This window comes from Macaca nemestrina, chromosome 7, assembly GCF_043159975.1.
Source record: "Macaca nemestrina isolate mMacNem1 chromosome 7, mMacNem.hap1, whole genome shotgun sequence".
NCBI lineage: Eukaryota > Metazoa > Chordata > Mammalia > Primates > Cercopithecidae > Macaca > Macaca nemestrina.
Genome location: NC_092131.1, coordinates 102,359,349 through 102,385,176, shown reverse-complemented (window position 1 = coordinate 102,385,176; position 25,828 = coordinate 102,359,349). Strand labels below are relative to the sequence as shown.

Genomic DNA, 25,828 nt, shown 5'->3' with positions numbered 1-25,828 from the left:
GGGGCTGGGATTTGAATGAGAGCCTGTGATTGGCCGATCCCTGGACTGACGTCACTTCCCCGCGGGGCGATTAGCCTGCGAGAGAAGGGCCGGCGGTCCAGTGCGCTGGGGGCGGCGGGGGCGCCCGAGGCTCTCTAAGCGCTCGGCGCGGGTGCCCTCCGTGCGCCCCGGGACGCCGTCGAGGCCGCCAGCGCCGGTGCCTGGACGCACGGAACGGGGAGCAGGGGAGGAATGCGCCGGGAAGGCGAGGGAGGAAGGGAACTGGGCGGGGGCTGTCGGCCTCGGTGGCGGGAGTCAGCGTGTGCATGTGTCTGTCCATTCCCTCTGGTTCTCCGCTTGCGCCCCGGGATCCGGGAACGGCGTCCGCTCAGGCTTCCGCGCCCGGCCGGCAGCAGCACGTGGAGCCCACGGCGCGGCAGCGGCAGTGGCGAAGGGAGGCCCGTTTCTCTCTTTGGTTATCTAGCTGTATGAGTGCCACAGAGCCGTCATAAAGCTAGATAACCGAAAGTAGAAATGACTCTCACAACTTCTGCGTGCGAGCGCCCGCCCCGCCGACCGCCCCGGCCCGGCCAGCAAGAGCCAGAGGAGCCGAGAGGAGCTGAGAGGAGCCCAGCGCCGGCCCAGCGGACTCCAGCTCCACGGAGCGGCCGCGCCCCGACCAGGTACCTGACCTCGGCTCTCTCTCTGGGGCCACTTGCAGTGCCAGCTTTCCCCCAGTTCTCCTCTTTCCTGGTACCCCACCCCTATCCCCCAACGCCGGAGCAGGAACCCCAAAGTGGAGCGAGCCGGGGAGAGGGAGGGGGTTGGGGTTGCAGAGGGGTCGCTGGAAGGGGAAAGCGCCAGCCTTCGCCTTCACCCCATAAATCAGGCTGGAACAATCCGCTCCCGGAGCCGCGGACGGGGATTTTGGGATGCAAATGCGATGGGAGAGAGACAGCGGTCGGTAGGGGGTGGGTGGAGGGAGTGAATGGGGTGGGCTGGGGGCTGCCCTGCCGCCAACAATGCGGCCTTTATCGAATTATTCGACGAGTCAGCCCCTGAGCGCCATTAGCATACGGCTGGGGGGTTGCCGGAGCTTCGCCCCTCGGTGAGGTCAAGTTCTTGATAATTTGATCACTTTTCACGGGCTCTGGCAGCTGCCTTTGTGTGCAGTTGGGGGGTCTGTGTGCAGCGTAAAGCGGAGCAGAACTGGCGGGGAGTGCGCTCAATGGCAAGGGGCCAGGGCAGGGGCCTCCCTCCCCGACGGGCCGGCCCTGCCCTGCATACAAACCAAGAGCCGGCAGGCGGGAGGAACCGAGCTCAGTTTCCCTACCTCTACGCCAGCCCCGACTGGACTGCTCCTGCCCGAGCCTCCCCCACTTCCCGCAAGGTTAAGGTGCAGGCAAGCTCCCAGAGTTCCCCCTCCTCCCTGCCCCAAGAAGTCACGACATAAGATGTATTACAATGTCTAGCAAATAAAAAAGCAATTGGGGGAAATCTGAATTCGTTCCCATGGCAACCCAATGCAGCACACCCGGCCACTCGGGCTCCCAGCCCCCTTAACTGGGCTCAGGCAGTGGGGTTTGCCCCTGCTCAGTGCGTGGGGGTCCTGGCCCCGCACAGTGCTAGGGTCCCTCTGGAGTTTCTCATCTGCCTTCAGGTCACTTTTCACCCTGATGCCTTGGCTTGTCCTGAAGCTCAGGGCTCCTGCAGCTCGGGAAACCTCCCAAGCTCCCCAACCAGTGGCTGTAGACCAAGGAAGGGACACTGCCCGGCTTCAGGGAAGAAAGGAAGAAAGGTAGGCTCAGACTCCCTGGTTGGTAGGGGGGCTTTCTAAGTATATGGGTATGTGAGTGCTGTGATAGACAGGCTGAAATGAACTGGCACCACCACCCAGCCCTGACCGCAATCCCCTCACCCTTTTACATGAGAGGAAACAGATCTGGGGATCTGAAGTGACTCCCTAAGGGTCACACAGCTCAGAAGGCAGAGCTGGACCCCAGGCCACCTTATGTACATCTTGGCTCACTTCATTCCCCAGAGCCTCTCCCTCAGTGATTTTCATGGCCCCTCTTCTCCCAGCCTTTGCCCAGCCCTCTTGTAAAAATAGAAGTATTTTTTCCATCTTCACTCTTGCAAGCGTTTTTTGTTCTTTGCCTAACAAAAGTATTTTGAAAATAGGGTATATATGTAAATGGTGAAAATTCAAACAGTGCAAAAGGAAAACCCCTTGGCTCTGAGGAGAAGAACTGTGTGGCTGAGGTGGATGGTGGAGGGAGATATTCACTGTATACCTTGGAATTGTGAACCCTGTGAGTGTGTTAGCATTCACAGTAAAATTAAATAAAAATACAAACAAAAGACCAGGCAGGGAAAGTCAGCTGCCCTCCTACTTCGGTCCCCAGTTCTCCTCAGAGATAATCACGCACAGAAGGTTTTCTGAATCCCATTGTACCCCTCCTCCATTTTGAAAGGCCAGTCTCCCTTTTTTTCTGACAGGAGGCTGGTGAAGGGTGACTAGAGTGTTTTGGGATTCACGAGGCTATGGGCTGCATCCCTTGGGCCATCCCTCCCTTCCCAACGCACCTGGGAGCCTGTGTGCTGATGGTGACCTCATTTCGGAGGAAACCGGAGCAGCGCTTCCTGCCCCCTTGCCCTGCACTCCCTGCCTCCCTCCCTCACCGGCCAGCGGGTGTGGGCAAACCCCGGGCCCCAGGCTTCGATCTTCCCCTCCCACCACCCCTACCCCTTTGCTGTGTTGCAAGAACTAATCCTTCACTTGCCAGGGTGGCTTTGCAGCTTCCCAGCAGTGTCTACGCAGTTCAGATGAGTGTTGTTTTTAAACACCACTGTCCCATACCATCTGGGCTGGGCTGAAACCCTAGTTGAGGGTCCAATGAAGGAGGAGTCTGTGCGAGAGGGCAACGCGGCATTTTTCCGCTTTCTACGAAAATCTGTTGATGCAAACCTCCCGCTTCAGAGAAAGATCGCGGCAGCAAGGCTGCGGAGGGCGATGAGCATGCCAGTTCTAATCTCCAGGAGCCCATCCCACACGTTCCCGAAATGGCCCTCGGAGAGAGGCCAGAGGCCAACTCATCCCATTTCGGCCTCCTGGTACGAGTGCCTACCCCTAATAGAGCAATGTTCGAATCCCCCTTGGACACTTAAAGCCCAAGGCACAGACTTAAAATTAGTGCCTGGGCCCATCAACTTCTTCAGGCCTACCTGGACCTGGAGTAGCGGGACGGGTCTGGGGCCTTCTCAGCCCCTCCTCTCCTCCATTCCTGTGCCCCAGGAAGGCCTTCCCCAACCCTCCTCTGGCCACTGGGTCCCCACGTTTGGGCTTCATTTTTGTCTCCAGTTTGTGCTACTCTTTCTTCATCCAAAAAGGCGTTGGAGATTCCGAGAATCTGCTGCAGCTTGGAAGCCAGAATCTTAGAGAATCTCGGATACTCCTCACCCCATTCCTTTGATTTTACACCTAGAAATGGTGTAAAAAGGCCCAGTGGCTCGCGGAAGGTCGCACAGAAGGCCACTGACAGGGCAGCGATCGGGACAGCCACCGTGGTGGGCGAGGCATCCGGGGCTTCCTTTTCTCTGGTCCACGAACTCCCAACTCCGAACGCGGTGGGACTGCATGGGCCTCTGCCCGGGTCAATGAAATGCGCCGCCAAGAGGAGGCTGCGGCGCGGCCCTGAGACCTGATCTCCACAGGCCGGAGAGTTCTCTACTGGCCGCGGCCCGACCTCCCGGGAAATGGGACCAGAGCGCGGAGGGAGCCTGGCCAGGAGGCCTCCTAGGACCCAGCCGCGACGCTGAAAAGCATGAAGGGTCGGAATTAGGCACTCATTGAGCGAGCGTTACTAATCCGAAGTTACAGCGCTAATTCCCTGATCCGGCCGCTCCCACACGCAGCGCCGGGATTAGAGGCGCGGCCGCCGCCCGCCCCGCCCTCACACCCCAAACGCGCCCGCCCTGCGCCCTCGAGGCTTCGGGCTCAGGGCTAATCCGCCGCGCCGCGCTCGCCTGGCCCGAGCGCGCGGCGGGTCGGGCTCGGCCAGCTGGGGCGAGCCGGCCTGTTCGCTGACTCAGGCGCCCGGGTCCGGGCTGGGCAAGGAGCGCTTGGCCTCGAGTCACTGGACAGCCCAGGCGGGACGGATGCGCCCTCCAGGGCCCAGGCGAGGCCGCGCGGTGGAGAACCGCCGGGATTTCTCCAACCCGCGTATGCGCACCCACAGCAGCGGCCTTTGGAGGCCGCGGCGCCATTTTAGTGGCCTTCCTTCCCCCTTGGCATCTGTCGTGTACGTTGTGGCTGGGTGTCCCCAGTTCCCCCATCCCGCCTTGACTTTGGCTGCTCGCTCCACCAGCCTGGATAGAGTGACCAATCAGCTCTGACCTAGGGTGGGATGCACGTCACCATGGCGACGGCTAGGGCGCCCTGGCGATGCTGCCCATCGTAGAGGGCGAGTCTTCACTCCGCCTGGATGGGTGTGAAGGGAAGGTGGGGACAGGTGCTGGGGAGGGGCGGACGGAGGCAGGCCGTGGCACCTCCTCCCCATTCCCACCCCATTTTGCCTACAGTCAGTTCAGCTGGGTCAGGCGGGGGACAAATGGATATTGTGGAAGGCGCCTGGGTAGGGGCCTGGGCTCGTTCTGGGGCGGCTCTTCCACGAGTCGTCTCATCCCCCGCAGGACCTAGCTCTGGTATAAAGGCTTATCTTGGTCTCTCATCCTCTTCTATGTCTCTCTGCCAAAGACAGTGGTGTTCAGGAGCCTCCAGACGCTTGCCCCTCATTTTTCTTGCTGTTAAGTGCTGTGATTTTAGACAAGTCGCTTTCCCTAGGTCTTAGTTTTTGCATCCAGAAGATGGGCTGCTGTGCAGGCTCATGCATGGAAAGCCTTGAGTGCACACTGGGTGCTCTTTCAGTGTTACAGCTCCTTCTCCCTTAGCAGGGAGTGCAAGACCTTTGGGGGCAGGATTCAGAACCTGAGGATGTCCTTTCTGTCCAGGGCAGCCAAGTTTGGGTGTCTGGTGGCTTCCTAGAGCCAGCTTTTCATCTCTTCTCCAGACAGCTGGCAGAGGAGGGGAGGATTTTTAAAAATAGAGCCAGGGTGGGGGCTGTGGCTGGAACAAAACCTTGGTCAGTGGCTCTGAGAATGGGGCGCTACAGCTCCAAAAGCTCTGGCTCCTTCCTTCAAGCCTGGTCTGGCTTAAGCACCACTTTAAGTGGTCCCGGCATTCACTGGCCAGCCCCTCACCGCAATTGAGCTGCAGGGGTTTGAAAAGAGGGCCAGGGCCTCAATGACAGGACCTTGGGCCAGGCTAATTGGTTTTGGTTCAAGGGGATAGTGGATTTGTGAAAAGCTCCAAACCGCCTTTCCCACGCCAGAGCCAGGCCAGGGCTTTAAGGAGAAGGGTTCAAGGAGCTTGGGGCCAGGCAAGAAAGCTGGGAGCGAGGTGCCTTCAGCTGATGACCCTGCTCTCATAGCCAAGACAGCCCTCTGGTTGGAGAGGGTAGGAAGCTGTTGTGAGGCCACTTCCAGGAGCACCTGCATTTATGACCTGTCAGGTACTCGAGAGTCAGTTGGATATATTCCTAACCTTCTCCTACACGTGGCTGTGCCAAGAAAGGGGCCTCCTCCTTTGGCGTACCTTAGTGGTGGAGAGGCCCCATTTTCTCAAGTGGGATCATCCAGTAAAAGAAGCCAGCAATGGCCAGGTTTAATATTTCTTGCCCCAGGAGCTGGACTAAACCCAGGCTTTTATATTCTGGGGGCATTCTGGACTCTATCCTGAGGCAGGTATGCAGTTGGTCTCAAGGTGATAACCCACTTCTGTCTCTTGAAATGTCCTTATACTACCCTGGGCATGGACAAACAAAGCAGAGATGAGAAACAGGAAGCCCTTGGTACTTTAAAAAAAAAAATCAAATATTTCTATTCTCAAAAGTCCAGTATTAATTATGTTATGACTTAAATCTATCATCATTATAGATAATTTTAATATAAATGGCTTGAAGCATATATCTTAAGGTGTACCAGTTACCTATGTGTTTGGACAAAATGATTGCACATTCGTATATGTAATATACCCATTCTATGTGTGCATATATATATGTATACATGGTCTATATATCAAATCATATGCTTATATTAACAATCAGTTATGTTAAGGTTGAAGGCAGGGTGGGGTGCTATAAATCATCAGCCCCATTTAAAATAACAACGTTGCATTGACTGAGACCAGTGTTTCATGGTTCATTGTGTGTTGAGGGGAGCATTCCTATGTGATCACAGGCTGAAGAAACCCCCTACCTTTTTTATTATCATCCAAATTTTTCACTGTTTGCCCACTTGACGCATATAAATAGGAGAAAGGCACTTTGAAGAGATATAGAACTCTGTGTATCACATTTTCCATTTTTATTTCAATTTTTAATTGCCCAGAGCCTAATTTCTTTGGGCCTCTGCTGATTTGCACATTTGAGATTCATGTGTAAATATGTATGTGGCATGTGTGCACGCCTGGGCCTCCTTATCACAAAGTGTGCTCTCTCGGTGTTTAAATACACACAATCCACATCGACACATGATTATGGGCTTACGTATTTGCTTCTTCTCTAGAATCGGGTTAATTTTCCCTTCGCTAATCCTCAAACCCATTAAGTTCCCCACCTCCCCACCCCCACAAAAAATTGCAAACCCTACCACAGACCAGTGGTCTCACCCCACTTCTCCAGCAAGCAGTTCTCCAGGCGGTGTGCTGGAGTGAAGGTTCCTATTAGGCAGACTTCATTAATGTTACCAAATATACCCTGGCACATTTACTCGCCTACTATGAAGTATTACCATAAATAATTAAAATTAAACTGCACTTGTCAAAATAAATGAACAAAGTAGAGTTAGTGATGTCTTTGCCTTGATTTGCTTGGTTTGCTTATTCACTAATTTGAAGAAAGAAAGTGGGAAAAGCAAAGAAAGAACACTGCTACAGACTGCCATGGGATGGACAGAGGAGATAGGGAGAGAATGGAGTGGGGGGAGAGAGAGAGACAGAGAGAGAGAGAGCCCTCAGTCATCTGCCCTTGGGTTTCCAGTCATTAGGGCACTCTGGGAGGCTGGAATGCAGGCTTTAACGTCAGCCCATAATGAATATTGAGGTGTGGATGTGGAAGGAGGGATTTCTTTGTTTACTGAGGAATGGCCATGGGAGTAGGGGAGAGGATTGCCTTTGGGGATTAAGGAGTGGGCTTTGTTTTTATAAAGGGCCTTACTTCTTTTCTGAAGTTTTCTGCAGCTAATTGATTCAATTCAGACATTCCTCTTCCCCACCCGGCCCTGGCCACGTGTTTGTGAGATGTGCACAGCCCCATTTCCCCATCTGCTCTGGCCTCTTTTTCCACTGTGACCCTTGAAAAGGGTGTGAACCTTCACATCAACGAGATCACAGGCTATGGGGAAAACAGTAAGGGGCCGAGACCTTTGTAAGGATATGTGTGTGATATAGATGCACATACATATACACGCACCTATATTAATAGAGGTATAATTTACATCTAGAAACAGATCATAGGTGTACAGTTCTGTGGGTTCTGACAAATGCATTTATACCCATGTACCCAACACCCAAGATAAACCTCATTTCCTTCATTCCAAAAACTTCTTTCCTACCTCTCAGCAGTCAATCCCTGCCAGTCCCCATTCCGATGTCTCTTACCATAGATTAGTTTTACCTATCCAGAGTTTCATATAAATGGAATGTATGCCAGGGCTTTTAAAAATGAATTTATTTCGAGTCTGGAGGGAGCACTGTCCAGGGAGGCCTGGTTGAGCATGTGTCCAGGAGCACTGGACTTGTGTTAAACACTGTCCCCTTGGATGGGCCCGGAAGTCAAACCTGTCATTAGATTTTTTTTTTTTTTTTTTTTTTTTTGGTTGGGGGAGCTGGTGTGGGCTGGTCGTCCTCCAGGAGAGCCCTGTTCTCACCCGAGGTCTGTTAATGAGCTGGGGACAGGTGAGCCTCACACGTTCCAACTTGGCTGCCTTCAGCGGCATCCAGGAGCAGTGGTGAGCTATTAATGGAAGGTGCTGGCTTTGTGCTAATTAGAACTTCCTTTCAGCTTCCATCTGCACAGACACTGGAGCCCCTCACTGGTCAGCCTCACTGTTCCAACCCCCCTCAGTTTGCAACCTAGTTTTTGTCCCCCCTGCCCCGCCCTCCATGAATTAGGGGGTACTATGAGTGGAGCTGCTTTCCTCTATCTCTGGTCAAATCCTGGCTCTTTGTGTATTGCAGAACTGCACTGGGTGGTATTTCTCAGGCCTTCTCTCTCTTATTGGGGTGAAGATGGAGTTGGAAGATGGAGTTGGAAAGGGATTTGGGCACCATGGGCACCCTCCTGGGTAGGCTGGACTTACATCATTGACCTGAATTTGTTTTATGAAAGACCTCTCTCCTCTGCCCTCTGGAGACTGTGGCTTCAGACCCTTGTCCTTTCCATTACCCCTAGTCCTGATGTCTCCCAAGTCTGATGGTACCCACCCATCTCAACTACAGCTGCCATCTTTGCCATCTCAGGCAGCCTACAGGTAGGGGCTGTGTCCTTGGCCCTCTTCTGAAAAAAACAAAACAAAACAAAAAAAACCTATTTTTTTTTTCCTTCACTTTTGCTTTTTATTCCTTTCATTTCAGGCCCAATGGATATAATTTTTTCTTTAATGGAAGTTGTCTCTTACAGAGGTTTCATTGAAAAAGAAGAAACAACGTCACATTAACGTCATTTAAAGAAAAAGCACCTCTCAGAATGGAGGTTGGGAAAGCTAGGGTTTCCTGCCTGAATATCAGTTCCTCTATTGAAACGAAGGGATGAAATCCCTTGTAAGGAACTCAAGAGAGGAGCGTTTCCTCAAAATGCTTTCTTTAGCTCCTGAGTCTCCTTAGGTCTACACTGGGGTTGTGTGTAAAAATACCAAGCCCTCCCTGACAATGCATCTCCTTCTCTTCTGCTTGAATTATCCTGATAATGAGAGTTCACCCACTTCTTTGACAGTGTAGACTAGGATTTTAAAAATTGGGAGTGAATTGTTGGACAGTGTGACACTTCACCAGATTCCCTCAAGGTTCTGGACCTACGCTAAAGAGGGGTGGAAATGCTTCTGGGGTGTCCAGAAGGGCTGCAGAAATTCCCCATCACTGGTCATGGGGAGAGCAGGAGGACTGACTTCCCTCTGTGGCCTATTCTGCCTCTGAAGGTGACAATTCCTGATTTGAGGCACTAGGGTGGAAGATCCAGGACTATCCAGGACCAGGTTAATAAATTGGCAGTCCAGATTCCAGAAGGGCAGCAGCTGGGGACTGGAGACATGCCCATGCCTGTGGGACAGAGTTCTTTTGCATGCTTTGGACTTTACAACTCTGTATCCTTGACAAGTCACAGGCATCTCTGGGTGAAATGGGGACAATAGTACCCATACCTCCAAGAGTTATGTGAGAATTAAGTAAAATATACAAATAAAGTGCCTGGCATACAATGGGCACTGAGCAAATGGTAGCTCTTTTTTCCAGGCTGGGGCAAGGGATGTATATAAATGTCTGGATCCGAAGTTTGAAATTCCACCTGCTGGAGACAGTGAACACCCCAATAGATACCCCAAATCGTATTGAAGGACGGATGACGGGCTGCCTTCCTCCCCCAGGGCATGCCATACACACTGGGTCTGAAGTGGGAGAATCGGCACCCCAAAAAACGGCTTGTGGAGCGGGGTTGCACATGGGTGTAAAGTTCCCAGCTTGGCTGCCTGGGGAGGGGGACACATAAATGTCTTTAGAGATTTGAAGGGAGCAGGATCTGGACTGACTTGCGTTGCCAAGACGGCTGGGGCTGGGAGCCAAGGGGGTGCTGCCGGGAGGCCCGCGTTAGCTTGGGGTATGACATTTCTAACAGTTGGCGCCTGCGGAAAATGGCCTGGGGTTCCAGCTCTGGAAGGTTCCGAATCTCAGGATTCACGAGTGGCGCTGTCCGGAGCAGCCAGGGTTGTCCCGAGGTGGTCTCTGGCAGGCTTTCCACGATGTGCTGTCTGGGTCGCAGGTGAGAACCTCATGGTTCTCCATTTCCGGAACTCCAGCTCTGAGCAGGCAGAGGGGCGCTGCCCTCGCCTGCCCCTGCGGTAGCCAAGCAGGTGGCTGGAAGCATGGCTAGCTGGCGGGTAAGGAGCTCCGGGTGAGACGGAACAGCCGGAGACCCCCAATCCCCTTAGCCGGTGCCCCACCCAATTTCTCTCCTGCGTCCCGGGAGGGCATGGTTGAGGCGCCACCAGTGACCAGCAACCTCCCCAGGCTGTGGTTGTGACCTGAGGACGCGTGTGTCTCCGCCCCCAGGCCAACGCTAGGCGACCCTGAGTGCACCTTCAAGAAGGCCTGGTATGTTTCTGGGCGGTCGTGGGGGGTGCCTGATATCTCGGCTCTGTTTTACAGTTACTCCCCTGCTGGTGCCTCCCTCCTTGGCGCGGTTTCTGCCTGCGATCAGCGCCCTCTTCGCAGTCACGAACTCGCCAGCAGCTAGCAGCACTTACTAGTAGGAGGGCCCACCGGAGGAGAGGTGAGCGACCAGAGCCAGGGAGTGGGAGGAGGAGCTGGCTGCCCGCACCCGCACTCCGCCCCAGATGGCTCAGAGAGTGGGCTGCGGGTTGGGAGGTTGGGAAATTCCAGGATCAGGTTGGTAGTGCGCCTATGTTTTTACCTGGGTCACCAGCAAGACTACTCCCCTCCTCCCTAGGCCCGGATCCAATGTCATCCCTCACCCTCAACCTGTGAAATGGCTTTAACCATACACCTGCTGGCTTGTTGTGCTCTATGACATAATTTGGCAGAGCACGGCGTGTAGCACACAGTGGGCGCAAAGTAAATGGCGGCTCTGGCGGTTCTAGCACCGGAGGCGGCTTCTTGGACACCCGACGTTAGCGGGAGCCTGAGGCGCTGGGTTGCTAGAGCCTTAGCTGGGAGTGGCGTGGCTGCTTCCCGCCTGCGTAGGACCAGGCCGGCCCCCGCGGAGCTCAGGGCCTGGACCCGCGCTCCCCACCCAGAGCTAGGGAAACGGGAAAAAGAGGCACAAACTCGGAAGCCGCAGTAGGGCAAGAGCCTAAGCAAAGAATCCTTTCCAAGCATTCACACCTTGTCTATGCCAGGGCACCGCCTGGGCCTACGGCCTTCGCAACCTGAAGCGCCCGCAGCCCAGAACTGGCATCAGGCCGGGAAGGTCGTCGCAGGCCCCAGAGTGCGGGCACTGGGGGCGCGCGCCCACTGGCCGCCCGGGGCTGGGGAGGCAGGAGGGAAGGACGCCGGCAGGCCCGCGGCTGTTTCCCCTCGGCCCGCGCCGCGGACCCGGGAGGCCATTTTGAGAGCGCGAAGAGGGGCGGCAAGATGGCTGCGTGGGCACCCGGGAGGTCACCGCGCCAAGGGCCCGCCGATCCCCTCCTCGCACTCGTCCAGCCGCGCGGCCCACGGAAGCGGAACGCGCGTCGAGCGCTCCCTGCCCGCTCGCCCCAGACAGATGCCCCGTTATTCATTACCCGGAGGCCTAGAGGAGCGAATTGCCGCCGTCTTCCTGCCCACAGCCAGCCGGACCCTCCGTCGCGGCTGCCCGGTCCCCGGAGCCGCAGCCGCCGAACCCGGCTGTGCGTGTCGTGGCTGCTGGGGAGAAAGGCGTCCGGTAAGAGCCCTCCTCACTGGGCTGCCCGCCCCGGGCAGGGGCGGAAACGGTATTCCCCGCGTGGGGAACAATGGCGTTATTTTGGAGTCTGCAACCGAGAGCGCTTCGAGCTCTTTGATTGTTTTCGAGGAGTGCTAGGTGCGTGGCTAACGCCCGCGTTTTCTTGGAACCGCGAAGCCTGACATGGCGAGCCGCCCTCCTGGGACTGAGTGTGGTCCCAAGTGCAAGGATAGCCACGGGCCAGGGAGCCGTGGGCCTCGAGACCCGGACAGGAGCTTTCGAGGGCCTCCATGGTCCGTGTGGTTGGGTCTGAGGACCCGCCGAGAGGCTCCATTCACACCATCCCAGGGCAGGCTGCGGGTCAGATGCGAATGAAGGGGGCCGGGCATTGGAGCTGCATGTTTGAGCTTGCCCCCTCCAGGCCTAAGGGCCAGAGCTTCTGCTCTTCTGCCTCCTTTGCCCCTATCCTACCCTCGTGAATAATTTAAGCACAATCACTGTTTTTCTAGCTGTCCGCATTGACCCACCGCTGCCTTGAAGCAGATCCCAGATGTGTGCATTTATATGCAGAGTGACCAAGAAACTTCAGTAATACTAGTTTGTGTCTTTGGAGTCCCGCTTTGTGCCAGGGCTATTGCTAACAGCTTCAAGAGAATTCGACCTCACCTTCACAGATAGGGTGATGATTCACTATTTGTGTCTTTTGCCATAGCTAGGATGTGGTAGAGCCGGTTGTGGACTCGGGGCTATCTGCCCCAAGGCCTGCGTTCCCAACCTGTCTCTCTGCAAGTACACAGGAACACAGGGATTCATCACCGTTGTGGTTTCATCTTTCAAATAAGCACCAAGCCTCTCCTGAATCCAAGTCCCCATCCCCACACAGCCCTGCCTCACAAGTGAGGGCTCTCCTGTCATCCCCCAACCTCCCAGTCTAAAGCCCTGGCCTCAGATTGTGTGACTGAATAATGTGATTATTCTGAGCTTCCTGGCAGCCACGAAAAGAAAACATGGTGGTGATAACCTTGTTTTTAAAATGAAACTCATCAGGATTTTAGAGAGATGAACGTTTTTCCTGCATGAGGCTTATAGAAAATGTAAAGCTTAGTGGTTATGTAGGTCAACTGCTCATGTCACTGATGAGGAACCAGGTCCAGAGAGGTTACGTGATTTTCACCAAGGTCACAAAATTAGCTAGTACAGTGAGGACTGAGACCCAGGGGTCCTGACTCCCAGTCCAGTTCCCATCCTCTCGTGAGCAGGCTTTAGTGGGCTTCTCAACTTGGAGACAGTTTAATTGTGGTCTAGCGACTCCATTCCTCACTATAAATTGCTCAGACCTGGATGCTGCCTTGTTCCTTTCTTTTCTCCCAGTTCCTAGTGCTGGGCTGGACTCATCATTGTGGGTGTCTCTAAATATTTGATAATTGAGTGGGGCTAAAACCTCTGATAATGAGGGGATGGGGGGGGTGGTAGAGGGGAAGTCCCTGACTTCAGTTTTCAAGGCGGCCTTTATTTTTTTAATGTTAGGTTCCTGATCCTTGATTCCCTAGGTCTCTCTCCTGGCAAGTGGTACGAGGTGGGTAGTGTGTTTTCCCTTTTGGCAATCATCCTATTCTGCCCCATCACATTATTGGACCTTATAGGAAAGGGTCATTTGTCTCTTGGGGGACTATGTTGTCAGTAACACCTGCAAGTCCCTTTAGGTGAACCAAGGGAGGTTTCCCCACCAGCACAGTGGCCATGAGACCTGGCCGACTCATTTTTTTTTGTCCTCTTTGGGTGGAGAGACAGCCTTTCTGTACTTGCTCAGGTTTGATTCCCACAGCTTAAGTACAAATCACAGAATGTGGCTTAGATTAGTAAATTTCCATGGCTCCCAAAAGGTAGCATTTGAATCCCTGGCATGATAACTGTAGGTGCTGAATAAATTTAGTGACCTGCAACAGACCAGATTCTCTGGAATTCTAGGCTGGAAAAGTGTCACCCCTGGGTGTGGGGAGGGTTGTGCTTCTTGATGGGAGTCCCTATTGGCAGAAAGGCTCCAACAGATCCTGGCCAAATTCTGTCGTCTTTGGGTAGAATCTGCATGAACAAAGCAGAGTAGGTAACTAGGGCTGGTTTGCAGCTAAAGCCCCAGCTGTGGAAGAAAAACAGGGTTCAGCTCCCCAGATTAGTTACTGTCTACAAGGATTAAAGGCCCCAAATAATGGCTGGCTTCTCCCCTCCTCTGTGCCAAGGGAAGACATGTAAATACAGCCGCACGCCAGCTTAGGCAGTAGATGTGTATAAATCGAATTTAGCAAATCAGATCATGGTCTAAATGCACTATTTAAAGCAGTCCTGCAGTGAAGCCTTTTACAAAGGGAATAATCATTTTGTGATGCTAATCATCAACCTCCAATTTATCTCCTTTGTAAGTTCAGATGTTGGTGCACTGGGTGTTCTGAAATTGGGGCGCTCTTGCGTAGGGCTCTGGTGATGGCTGTCTGCCTTCTTTTTCTGACCTCTCATTTTAAATGGGTGCATGTCCTGTTTCACTGGGGGCCTCAGGATGCTTGTCATTTAGCCTGATAGTTCTCATCCATCCCACTTGTCTTTTTATAATCTGATAGAGCCCACCATTCAGCTGCTCCTGGCTCCTTTTTTGAGATTTTTGCCTTTCCTGGGGAGAAATACAAGCCCTGCTGTTCTTGAGGTGTTAAAACCAGCTCCCTCTCTGATCTGAACCGTCTTTTGTTTCCCTGAGCTTCTGGTACCTCTGGTGCAGATCAGAAACATGATCTGAGAGTTGACTAGATAACACAAATCAGCCCTGAATTTAGAAGGCGAATTAAATGCAGCCACCCATCTGCTGAATAGGCAATATCCAAAATATTCTCCCCATTCACGGCAAAATAACTGAGGCCTGGATGTTAAAGGGACTTTTCCCACAAGTTAAAATCAGGACTCCAAGGAGAACCTGTCTCCCAATTGCTATAAAAGTGTTTTATATGCTGAGCTGTAGTTCCTTTCTCTACAGAGAAAATATAATCAGAGACCATCTGGGTGGGAGAGAAAGAATGAAGAGAAAGAAATGGATCAGAGTGGAATAAAGGAAGTGGGCAGGAAGCTGGGGGGCTTCGAGGAGCCTGACCTTGCTTAGCTTACAGGCCCTGATATAGTGTCTTTGTCAATGCTGCCACTATTGACGCGTTCCTCGGTAATTATGACTGTGTGTTGGCATGGCGACTCGGAGTAAGAAGACTAGAAGCACTGGGTAAATGCACGACTTGTTCTTGCCTTCTAAAGCAGAGAGGAGCTTTTGTGGGTAGTTCCTACAGGGATACATGGTAGAAAATTCACCAGACCCAGTGCTGGAGTATTTACACCCCATAGGAGCCAGGTAGCCCTGAGCAGAGACTGTACAAACAGAGGTCCTTAGCAAGACTGGCATCTAATGCAGAGGTCTTCCAGAGCCTCCCTCTTGTGTCTTCCTGTTGGTCTTTGTTCCTTAGCCTTGTAATGTCAAGTATATTCATTTCTGCTCCTCTCTGGGTTGTCTGCTTCAAAATAGGTTTACGTTGCAGTCTCCCTGAATTTGATTGATCATAAAATTATCTATTTCATAGGCCATGACTGTGTATTTGGAAGCTGAAGAGAAAGGCTGATGGGCACAGCTGGGACTTCCCTTTCTATCCTCTTGCCCTTTTCTTAGATACTTGGACCACATTCTCATCCTCATCTGAAAATGGGGAGAGGTTGCTGTTGTCCTGTATAACCACTAGACACCCATGCTGTTGATCTCATGAAATGTGGTCAACGTGGCATGTTGAAATGATAATGTTGGGTTAAGTACAATATATTGTTAAAACGACATGTTCATTCTTACATTTTAATGAAGCTTCGGAAACATTTAAAATTATACTTGGAACTGACATATTTTCATTGGATAGTGAGGTCTACACTACAGGCTCAAGACCTCTTCCATCCCCAGTGCTTAGTAACTAATCCTGATCTCCCCCAGGAGGCTTGTGGCCACACAGGGCTCTGTGCATAGAGGTCCATGGAAAAGCTAGAGAGGAGGCACATAGAGAACCTCGTGCCTTAAGGGGCTTTTAGGAGTGCCTAGTACAGCCCTTTAAATGGGGATTACCCCTCAGTCCTTGGAGGCAGAAGTCGTGGCTTGAATCTGTAGACAACATTGTATTTTTCAGCATTTAAGGTGGGGACAAGGCAGCCAATAGGTAAACCCCGGAAGAATCTTTGGATGAAGGTTTAGCAGTGCCCCAGTGGAGTTTGAATGGGCACAGCTGTAGATAACAGGAGGGTTGTCCTCCTTCCCCCGTCCCTAGCAGTGATTTCATAGTCTCCCAGATGTGCAGAAACCACAGGGCACGGGAAGGCAGCCATGCATCCCAGGTTCGTGCCAAACCCACTTTCAGCAGGTTTGTTTCCTTTGGCCCGAGGGCTCCTTGTCACCCCTCTCCTGGCTGCCCCTCCTCCCCTCAGCCTCTGCTGCTCTCCCTGTGCTGGAGCTTCTGGGATGCGTCTTGGCTCAGAGCCAGCGTCTTCTTGGAGAGGCCTCCTGCCCTGGCTCCCTGCCAAGCCTCAGGGCCTCAGAGAGATTTTCCGGGGAGGTGCTGGGCTCATACTGCTGTCAAAGGGCAGAGGGGCCTCAGTTAGCTTTCTCCCCTTGGAGGACCCCTGGCTGTGGGTCTGGGCTTGCCTCCAGCCCCCTTTCCCCCTCAGAAACTCCAGTTTCCTGCCCTGGAAACCCTGGACTGGGTTAAGGGCCTTCCAGCTCCAGTAAGCTTTGAATTTATAAAAAGAAGGCTCCTCACATGAACCTGGGAGGTGAGAAATGGGCATCGAGGAAGTCATAATGAGTCATGATGATGGGGACAGGAACCATTTACTGAGCACTTACTCTGTGCCAGGTTCTGTGCTAATGCTTTGTATATTGTATCTCCTTTGAGGGCTGTCTCTTTGGGAGAAAAAAGAGTAGTAAATTGGACCAGGGATTTTCCCTTCTTTTCTAAGCCAAATGCCATTTGGGTGACTGCATGGGGTGTGTTACAGGGGCTACAGCCCTTGCATAGGAGGGACTATCAGCCCCCAGTGAGTCCTTGTCTCCCAAAGAATCAGCCTGGGCTTTGGGAAGCAGCTTGAGTTCATTTGGGTTGCCAAAGGATGCCTCTGCAGTGTCTCCTGCTTGGGGCTGGCAGTACACCTGGAGAATCAAGATGGGAGGGCTCTATGCTGGGCCCCTGGGAGCCTTGGTGCAGTGCTAGAGGGGTGAGCAGCATACCACCCAGTCCGGATTTATCTCCTAATTGTGTGTTCCATATCCCTGCTGTGCCTCAGTCTGTAAAATTACGGGGTTGGCCCAAGCCCACCAGCCTGCCCACAGTGACAAGGGACTGTGGCTGCTCAGGATGAGGCTGGCCTTTTGCTTTTTGCAATGTTGTATCCCCCTGATGTAGCACCCATGGTCTTCTGGAGGAGGGAAGGGGGCCCACATCCTCTGTCCCATCTCATCTTGTCCTTAAGCAGACAATGTCAAGCCTTCCTCCTATCTGCCCAGTTCTGCACTATAGCTCCTACTGTCTCCTTAGGTTAGGAGAGGTGGCAGATGCCTCTGAAGGCATGTTACCTCCTTGATGAGTGCTGGGGAAAAGGGGAGTAAAGAAACAAGTCTCAAGTTTATAGCTATCCTTCCCTTTGAATGTGCAGCTGCTTTTACCCAGTATCGAGTTCACTGTTCTCTCTTCTACCGTGGGTGACAGACTCCGAGACCATGGTGGTGTGAGGCAGAGGCAGTGTGGCCCAGTGGATATCCAGGTGGAGGGGTTGGTCTGATCTAATTCAGAGCCCACAGGGCACTCCTTCCCCTCTTCGTCTGAGCTAGTTTTCCCATCTGCAAAATTGGGAATAGTAATACTGACCTTGTGACACTCAAGATGCATCCCCCATCTTGCTGGTCTGTCACGAGTGAAGGCCACCTTTCCTGGCCAGCAAGGGACCAGGGTCAGCTCTCTGTTAGTCACTCTACCATAAGCTGTGGTGTTTATAGAACAGCCATAAGCTCTGCAGTGCAGGGAGAACTCCTGACCTCTAGGAGCAGAGAAACTAGCTATTACCAGCCTAAAGCGGCACACATCCAAGGAGCAGAGTGTTTTGATGTTTTGTCTCTGTCCTTGGGAGTTAAGAGAAGAGGAATTAGATTGGGGTGGAGAAGCCTCGCTGTGCCCAAACAGGTCTTCTAGGCTGTTGAGAGGGCAAGACGGCATCCCTGCCAATGGGGAGAACTCTTCGACTAGGGCCTTTTTTTTGTGGAGATGAAGTGGGAGGAGGATTCCTGCTGGCCTGGGCCTGAGATTTGGATGTAGGTCAGGTCAGATGGTGGAGGATAAGAATGACGAGGTAGGGAGCAGGCTAAGAGAATTGGTTTGGTCACCATGTGCAAGACTTGTGGGTATTGGAGGCTATCAGGCCTTGTGCTGCCCAGGCCAACCTGAGCTAAGCAGCCACACCCACCCTGTGCCACTCACCTCTTATGGTACCTGGCCTGGACGTCAGCAGCCCCAGGGCTGTGCTGTGGAGCCATTTCCCACTTTGCAAGGGAACTACGGGGCTCTGAAATTGGAAGTCTTCCCATGCCACACTGTATTTTTTCTTTTTTTTTTTTTTGAGACGGAGTCTTGCTCTGTCGCCTAGGCTGGAGTGCAGTGGCCGGATCTCAGCTCATTGCAAGCTCCTCCTCCCGGGTTTACGCCATTCTCCTGCCTCAGCCTCCCGAGTAGCTGGGACCACAGGCGCCTGCCACCACGCCCGGCTAGTTTTTTGTATTTTTAGTAGAGACGGGGTTTCACCGTGTCAGCCAGGATGGTCTCGATCTCCTGACCTCGTGATCCGCCCGTCTCGGCCTCCCAAAGTGCTGGGATTACAGGCTTGAGCCACCGCGCCCGGCCACACTGTATTTTTTCTTACCACACTCATTTATTCATTCAATGTCTATTGACCACACATTATGTGTCAGCCTCTGGGCAAGGCCCTGGGGATACAGAGAAGGAAACCACAGTCCCTGGCCCAGCACTTTAGCTTGTGTGATGTGGAAAGGCATATATCTGTTTAGAGCTGGAAGGCCAGGCTAGCAGGGGTGGTGTGCTAGATTAGCAGGCACTCCGGGTCTGACAGTTATCATCAGTTTGTGGCTTATTGACTTTCCTGCCCCTCTCCATGTCCCAAGAGCCTGGGAGAACAGCGTCAGAGGCCATGTCATGCTTTGCCTGTGATGACCTTAAGCTGTGGTTTAGCCTCAGCTAGAACTGTAATTCTCTAGATTCCATTGTTTCTGTATAGAATTGTGACATTTCAGTTACCCTTTCTTCATTTTAAAAACACCTTTTTTTTTTTTTTTTGAGACAAGGTCTTGCTGTGTCGGCCACGCTGGAGTGCAATGGCCTGATCATAGCTCACTATAACCTCGAACTGGCTCAAGCAATTCTGCCTCAGCCTCCAGAGTAACTGGGACTACAGGCATGTGCCACCACACTCAGACTTTTATATTTATTTTATAAAATTAAAAAAAATTTATTTTGTAGAGACAGGGTCTTTCTTTGTTGCCTAGGCTGGTCTCAAACTCCTGGCATCAAGCGATCCTCCCACCTGGGCCTCCCAAAGTGTTGAGATTATAGCATGAGCCGGGCACAGTGGCTCACGCCTGTAATCCCAACACTTTGGAAGGCAGAGGCAGGTGGATCACCTGAGGTCAGGAGTTCAAGATCAGCCTGGGCAACATGGAGAAACCCCGTCTCTACTAAAAATACAAAATTAGCCGGCGTGGTGGCACATGCCTGTAATCCCAGCTACTCGGGAGGCTGAGGCAGGAGAATTGCTTAAACCTGGGAGGCAGAGGATGCGATGAGCCGAGATCGTGCCTGGGCAACAAGAATAAATCTCTGTCTCACCAAAAAAAAAAAAAAAAAAAAAAAAAAAAGATTACAGCATGAGCCACCACACCCAGACTAAAAGGCAGTTTGATTTTATAAATCAAAATAGCAGTAATCTATCGAGATTTACTTGTGAGATTGGTAGGAAACATCTTAAATGTAATCAAACAATAAATTACATCTTGATGAATTCGTGTAGGTTTCTCTTCCTCAGAAGAAATCAGATGCTGTTCAGAGCACCAAGGCTAGAATTTTACCTTGGTTCTCATGCTACCCTGCACCCAGGTTGGATCCTGAGTACAGTTTTTGGCAGGTGGGCCTGTATATAAGTTAGCAATGGGGGATACCCAGCTGCCTCTCTTCATACAGCTGAGGTTTTGGGGAGTAATTCTCACAGCCCCTGGGTTGGGCCTAGTCCTGCAAATGAATTCACTAGCCCTAAAGCCCAAATTGCAGCCTCTGTCATTCTTTCTTGCCTTCCAGGAATGGGAAGGGCAATAAGTTTCATCTTATTATTATTGCTATTTTGGCGGTTTTGTTGACGTTGGTGTGTGTATGTTAGTAAGATAAAGCTCTCAGAAATTACATAGCATTTGTCAAGGATATAAGAGGGACTCTGCCACTTCTGGCTGTATAGAAGGTGGTTCTGTATCTTTAAATAGAACCTCAGGTCCTTAGCCACCAGAAACGTTTTCAGGGGAAGTGTGCACCCTCAGCAGCTGCTGCTGGTGGACAGGATGGGCACACATGGAACAGGCTTTCCTCTGTGGCCAGGTGAGAAGCAGGTGGCGAGACACAGAGCGGTGCTGTGCTCTGCTTCTGAAGCCTCCAACCTTTCCTTTCTTAGGAAACCCCAGAGAGATTGGTGATGGTGATTTCCCAGGAAGACGTGGTGTGCTCCGACTTCTGTGACAGTGAGCAACGGGACCAACGGATGTCCGGATGCTGGCAATGAGTAGGCCTTCCTACGCTGGGTGGCGTCCACACCCTTTGGCTTCCATTGCCTGGGTCTCCTGGAGGTGATTTGCTGGATGAATACTGCATGCACAGAATCTGGCCTTGGGTTTGAATATGGCGGCCAGTGGACAGCATGTGCTTCAGTTATGAGGCTGCCCAGGAGATGCTTTTTCCAAGGCAGAGCATATGCCGAGTCCAGTGCTGGAGAGGCCGGGTGTGCAGTTGACCAATTTCCAGTTCTAGTTTCCCTCTCATGTTCCTCTGTCCCCATCCAGGACATGCTCTGGAGTCAGAAGACAGCAAAAAGAGAAGCAGAAGTCCCGGTGGCAAGAGTCCAAAGGTGGGTCCCTTCCTGACATGGGCATTGGGCTGCACATGTGTGTTTGCAGTTCTTTCCAGCTGCTGGAAAGATGTATTTCTGTGGCTGTAGATGGATGGTCCAAGGTAGATTTAGGTTTTAGAATACTGTTATTTTTTTTTCTACATTCAGGGAGAAAATAACCCAGTTTGGGAAGGACAATTTAAAAAGGGAAAATATTAGGTATGATGGCACACCTGCAGTCGCAGCTATTCGGGAGGCTGAGGCTGGAGGATCACTTGAGCCCAGGGGTTCCAGGCTGCAGTGAGCTATGATCACGCCACTGCACTCCAGCCTGGGTGAGAGAATGAGACCCCTGTCTCTTAAAAAAATGTAATTTAATTTAAAAGGGGAAAATATCCTTGGTGGTTCTTGGAACCAGCACCTACTAGGTTGACCCGTATGAAATTTCTTTCTTGTTGATGAAAAATAGTCAAATATTGACAATTTCTTATGGTTCAACCTACTATAGTTCCATTCCTCTGGGATGGTAGAGGGATCCCCAGAAACACATTTTAAAGAGTTTCTGATACTTTAACCATTTGTGTTCCTCTTCATCCTATGATACCCTTCGCAGAATTTTTTTTTTAACAGCAGGAAGGAATCACTGTAACCTGTGGATTGTACTGCAGTAGGAAACTATCCTAGCAAGGCTCCACTTTGCCCCAGCTTCAAGGTATATCATCTCAAAATGCAGGATACTTCAGATGAGTTTTGAGCACCCTTTCTTTTGTTATAAAAAAAAAATTCCAGACAGTTCAGCCAATACTGACTAAGGGCTGAGACCAGTTCCAAACTTTTCTGTCTCTGGAGGAATTTGCTTCCATCTGGATGCCTGAAACGGTATTTTACTTCACCTCCTGTGTCACCGGCAGCAGTCCTGGGAGACTTGGGGAGGAGGTTGTTGGGAGAGCCAGTTCACAGCCTCTCCACAACCTTTTAGCCACCCCGGTGCTGGGCAGCCAGAGTGTGGGCTTTTGACTGAATGTTCTCGCCTTCCCGCATTCATTACACCATTGTCAGTGTGTGTGTCTGGGGCTGCCTCTGGGTGTGTGTGTGTGTGTGTTTGTGTGTGTCTGTGTGTCAGTGACAGGCTATGTGTGTCTGTTTCTGTCGGCTTGTCTAGGCGTGCTCAGTGCAACAAGGAGCTTGGGGAGGTGGCAGTAAAGGGGGAGGGCATTTCAAAGCCCAGCTGTCCTCCTCAGGGACCTCAGGAGATACGTGTGTGTGTATGTGTGTGTGTGTGTGTGTGTGTGTGTATTTTTTTCCATATTGCTCATTGTGTGGGGCTGCATGCGAGTGTCTGACCAGGTGTGGTGTGAGCAGCCGCTGGGCTGGGTGAGCCCCATCTGCTGTGAGCTCCCAGACTTGCCTTCTAGCCCTCTGCTGCCATCCATGGGGAGCCTCTCCCTTCGCAGCTCACCGTCTCCTCTCTAATTTATTAGCTGGAAAGGAGGAGAACATGAAACGTTGCTTGAAGACAATGGCCGAGACAGCAGGTCCCACCCTGCACAGCCGCCAACATCTCTTCCCTCAGCCTTGTCTCTTCTTCTGCAGTTGGGATCTGCACATTTAAGCCTGAAGTAAGAAGAAAACAAGCCCCCAAACCACCCTATTAAAAAATGTGCCTGGCCTTAGATGTGCAGAGGTAGCTATAAACTGTTGAAGGTGGGAGAGGTCAACAAAAGTAAGGTTTGAGCCTTCTACTCTTGGGCCCCCTAGCTCTGAGTCCCAGCACTTCCCCCCAGCTCCAAGCCAGGTTGGAAGGGGGCAAGGGGCCCAAGGCAGCTGCAGGGGCTGTGTTAGTAAACACTTTCCTGGGTTCCCATTTTCTGTACACCCCCCACCCTTCTCTACTCCCTGATGCCCCGTTATACACTCCCACCCCCCAGCATCCCCTTTTCTGTGGCCTGCACAATGAGCTCATTGTCCCGGGTGTGATTTGAATAAGGGATCGGTGGGCCTGTTCCCAGCATTGTCCAAGGGGCTGGGAAAAACCCCAGCGCAGGCAGGAGGACCAGACCAGACAGAGACAGATGCCTAAATTAGCAACAAAGCTTTGTGCACGTCCCCTGGACAAGGGCTCGCCTTGTTTGCGTGGACTCGAGGGTGTGGAGCTGGCCGGCTGCTCGCATGTCTCCCCATGTTAATTAGTTTTGCATGCATGTCTGAGAAGGTGCCAGGGGAGATGTGTTTGCCTTTCCCCGGGAGGGGGCCCTGTTTGTGGCTGGCTAGTAGCCTGGGGGCCTGGAGCTGAGAGGGGCTGGGCCTACCTGGAGAGCCAGGCTCTGAGCCTGGCCAGGGAATTGCGGCTTTCCCATCCTATAGTTCTGTCTCTCTGCCGTCTGGGAGGCCTGGCTTTGCTCCCTATGCCTTCTTCCCGCCACCCCTCCATGTCTGAAAGTTGGTCAGCTCTGACTGCTGGGACTCACTGGCTTCCTCCCAGACCCAGGCCAGTGCCTGTCCATCTGGCAGTCTGTCTCTTGCGACACAGGGCCCCTTGGGACCGGGCAGCAGAAACAGCCAGTCTGGACTCTTCTCCGTCCCCGAGCCAGATGGCCAGTCTGCTGATCGCATTACGGCCTCCCCTGTCCCCAGACCCCTGCCGCCTGTGGTTGGACCAGGATCTTGTGTGGGATATGATGGAGAAGCTTCCTTTTAGGACCTCATAGAGGCCTGGCCTGAAAGGAAAGGGGTCTGGTAGACAGGGTGTAAGGCCTGTCCTTGCTACCGGTTTCTATGTGACCTCAGGCAGGCCAAGTGACCCCAAATCCTGAATCTTAGTTTTCTTGTTGGCAAGAGGAGTGAGTTGAACTTCAGGAATCTCTTGGCTCTCTTCTAACTCAGAAAGCCTCTGATGGTGGTAACAGTGGTGATCATTTCAAAACTATGTTGATTTAGCATTCGCTAATTTAGCACAATGACAGGAATGGGACTAATGAATTCTGGCTGGGGTGGAGGGGAGTGCTGCAGGAAGGATTTCATCCCTGTTTTTTGTTTTTGTTTTTGTTTTTGTTTTTGAGACGGAGTCTCGCTCTGTCGCCCAGGCTGGAGTGCAGTGGCCGGATCTCAGCTCACAGCAAGCTCCGCCTCCTGGGTTTACGCCATTCTCCTGCCTCAGCCTCCCGAGTAGCTGGGACTACAGGCGCCCGCCACCTCGGCCAGCTAGTTTTTTTGGTACTTTTTAGTAGAGACGGGGTTTCACCGGGTTAGCCAGGATGGTCTCGATCTCCTGACCTCATGATCTGCCCGTCTCGGCCTCCCAAAGTGCTGGGATTACAGGCTTGAGCCACTGCGCCTGGCCTCATCCCTGTTGATATTCAGTGCGGGCTCCTGTTTTCAGAGTGTGGGGAGGACCAAGAGCAGGCAGAGCCTGTCTTCCCAGGTCTTCACAGAGGAGCTCTTCCCCATCCCAAACCTGCAGTGGTGAGAAGCAGGCCCTGGTTCTCTGCACAGAGACTGCCAAGCAGAAGAGAGCTTGGCAGTGGCAAAGGAGAAGCTGGAGGGAGAGCAGCTGCTAGCCAGGGCCCTAGGTGTGTCCTGGTTGCCCCCTGCAGGTCCTGGGACAGGGTTGGTGGGGGTGGGCAGGGGACAGGGCTGAGAAGGGTCAGGGTTCATCTGGGAACTTCAGAGTTCCCACCTCTCCACAGCCCTTCAGAATAACCCCAGGTGGTAGGTGGGGAGTGGGATGAAGCATCACCCTGCTGTTTAGTGCAGGGCTCTCAGGTTAAGTGGCCAGGGGGTCTGGCTTCTTCTTTGCCAGCCTCCCAATCTCTGTCACTCTCCCACTCTCTCATCAGGTGTTGTGGGATGTATCTTGCACTGAGGCCAGGCAGCTGACCAGAGCCACCCAAAAGGAGCCTCTGGAATTAACCTCAGGTAGCCACTCAGGCCAGGCAGGGGAGAGACCCTGGACCTCCCTTCCAGCAGGGACCTTCCTTCCCATGCCGCTGTGCCAGCCAGTTCCCATACGCAGTGCACTTGTTCCTTCCATCTGGGCTGCCTTTTTCCTCCCCGCCTCTCTCTCTCTTTTTATTTCTGTTTCTGGGGGGCCTCTCTTTCTACCCCTTTCCCTGTCTCCCTGAACTGCTCCTCACTCAAGCTGGATAACTGGTGGTAAAGTCCAAAGCTCAAGAAGAAAAGAAGGTAGAAGTTAGCGCTTCATGGCAGGGATAGAGTGAGAGAGTTGCCTACAGTACGGGTTGGGAGAAGAGGCAGGGCAGCAGGGCCTTGGGAGAGCTGCCCACTGGCCTCCCTGCCCCTCCCCATTCCTACCTCCCAGGGTTTAGCCGCCTCAGCTGTAGCTCTGAGCTCCTTAATCTGGTGATCCTTGTGGTGCTGGGGGGCAGGCTAGCAGAGGCTTTAGGAGGTGACAGGGGATCTTGGGAGTCGCACTCTGCTAACAGAGTGTCATGCAAAGCTGGAGAATCACATTCCGAGCGCAGCTCCCACTCCTAAGGCAGTGGCCCGGCAGGGCTGGACCCAGCACAGGTGGTACCCAGTGGAGGGCTGAGGCACAGACCCTGCATGCAGTCGGGCGTCACCTCCTCTTTGTCCCTCAGGAGGAAAGTTCCCAAGATTAGGGCTTTCTGGCCCTTTCTGCATGGCTAAGTTTTTATTGTTTGGTAGCTGCCCCCACCCTTACCCCAGCCCCCAAATCCTCTGGCTGCCAATCCCAGTTAGAAGAAGTCTCTGTAAGTTGCAGGTATCATCCCCGTGGTCAGCCAGGAATATGCTGTTGGGTTAGTCGGGGGTGGGGATTTGTCTAGAAATAAGCAAGTATGCTGGGTGGAATGGCTTCCCTGCCTAGATGAGCAGGGGAGAGAACCCCTGAGATGAACCCCTGATTCTCTCAGCGATGGGCCCTGAGAGAAGCCAGGAGAGACAGGAAATTG

General features: G+C 52.7%; 1 protein-coding gene across 22 annotated transcripts in view; it reads left to right on the top strand.

Annotated features, from left to right (window-relative positions):
- Window positions 1-25,828, top strand: part of LOC105488331 (uncharacterized) — a 37,511-nt gene that overhangs the window by 5,637 nt on the left and 6,046 nt on the right. For 3 of the 22 annotated variants that reach the window (XR_011626166.1, XR_011626165.1, XR_011626163.1), the window contains exons 2-4: window positions 20,466-20,637; window positions 20,851-20,915; window positions 22,379-22,516. Coding sequence is in view for 11 of the 22 variants with exons in the window: in XM_071100708.1 (XP_070956809.1) it covers window positions 11,157-11,687; window positions 20,466-20,573 (639 nt within the window). In the remaining 11 variants the exon portion in view is untranslated. The other 19 variants (XR_011626173.1, XM_071100708.1, XM_071100707.1 and 16 more) reach the window with 19 other exon arrangements.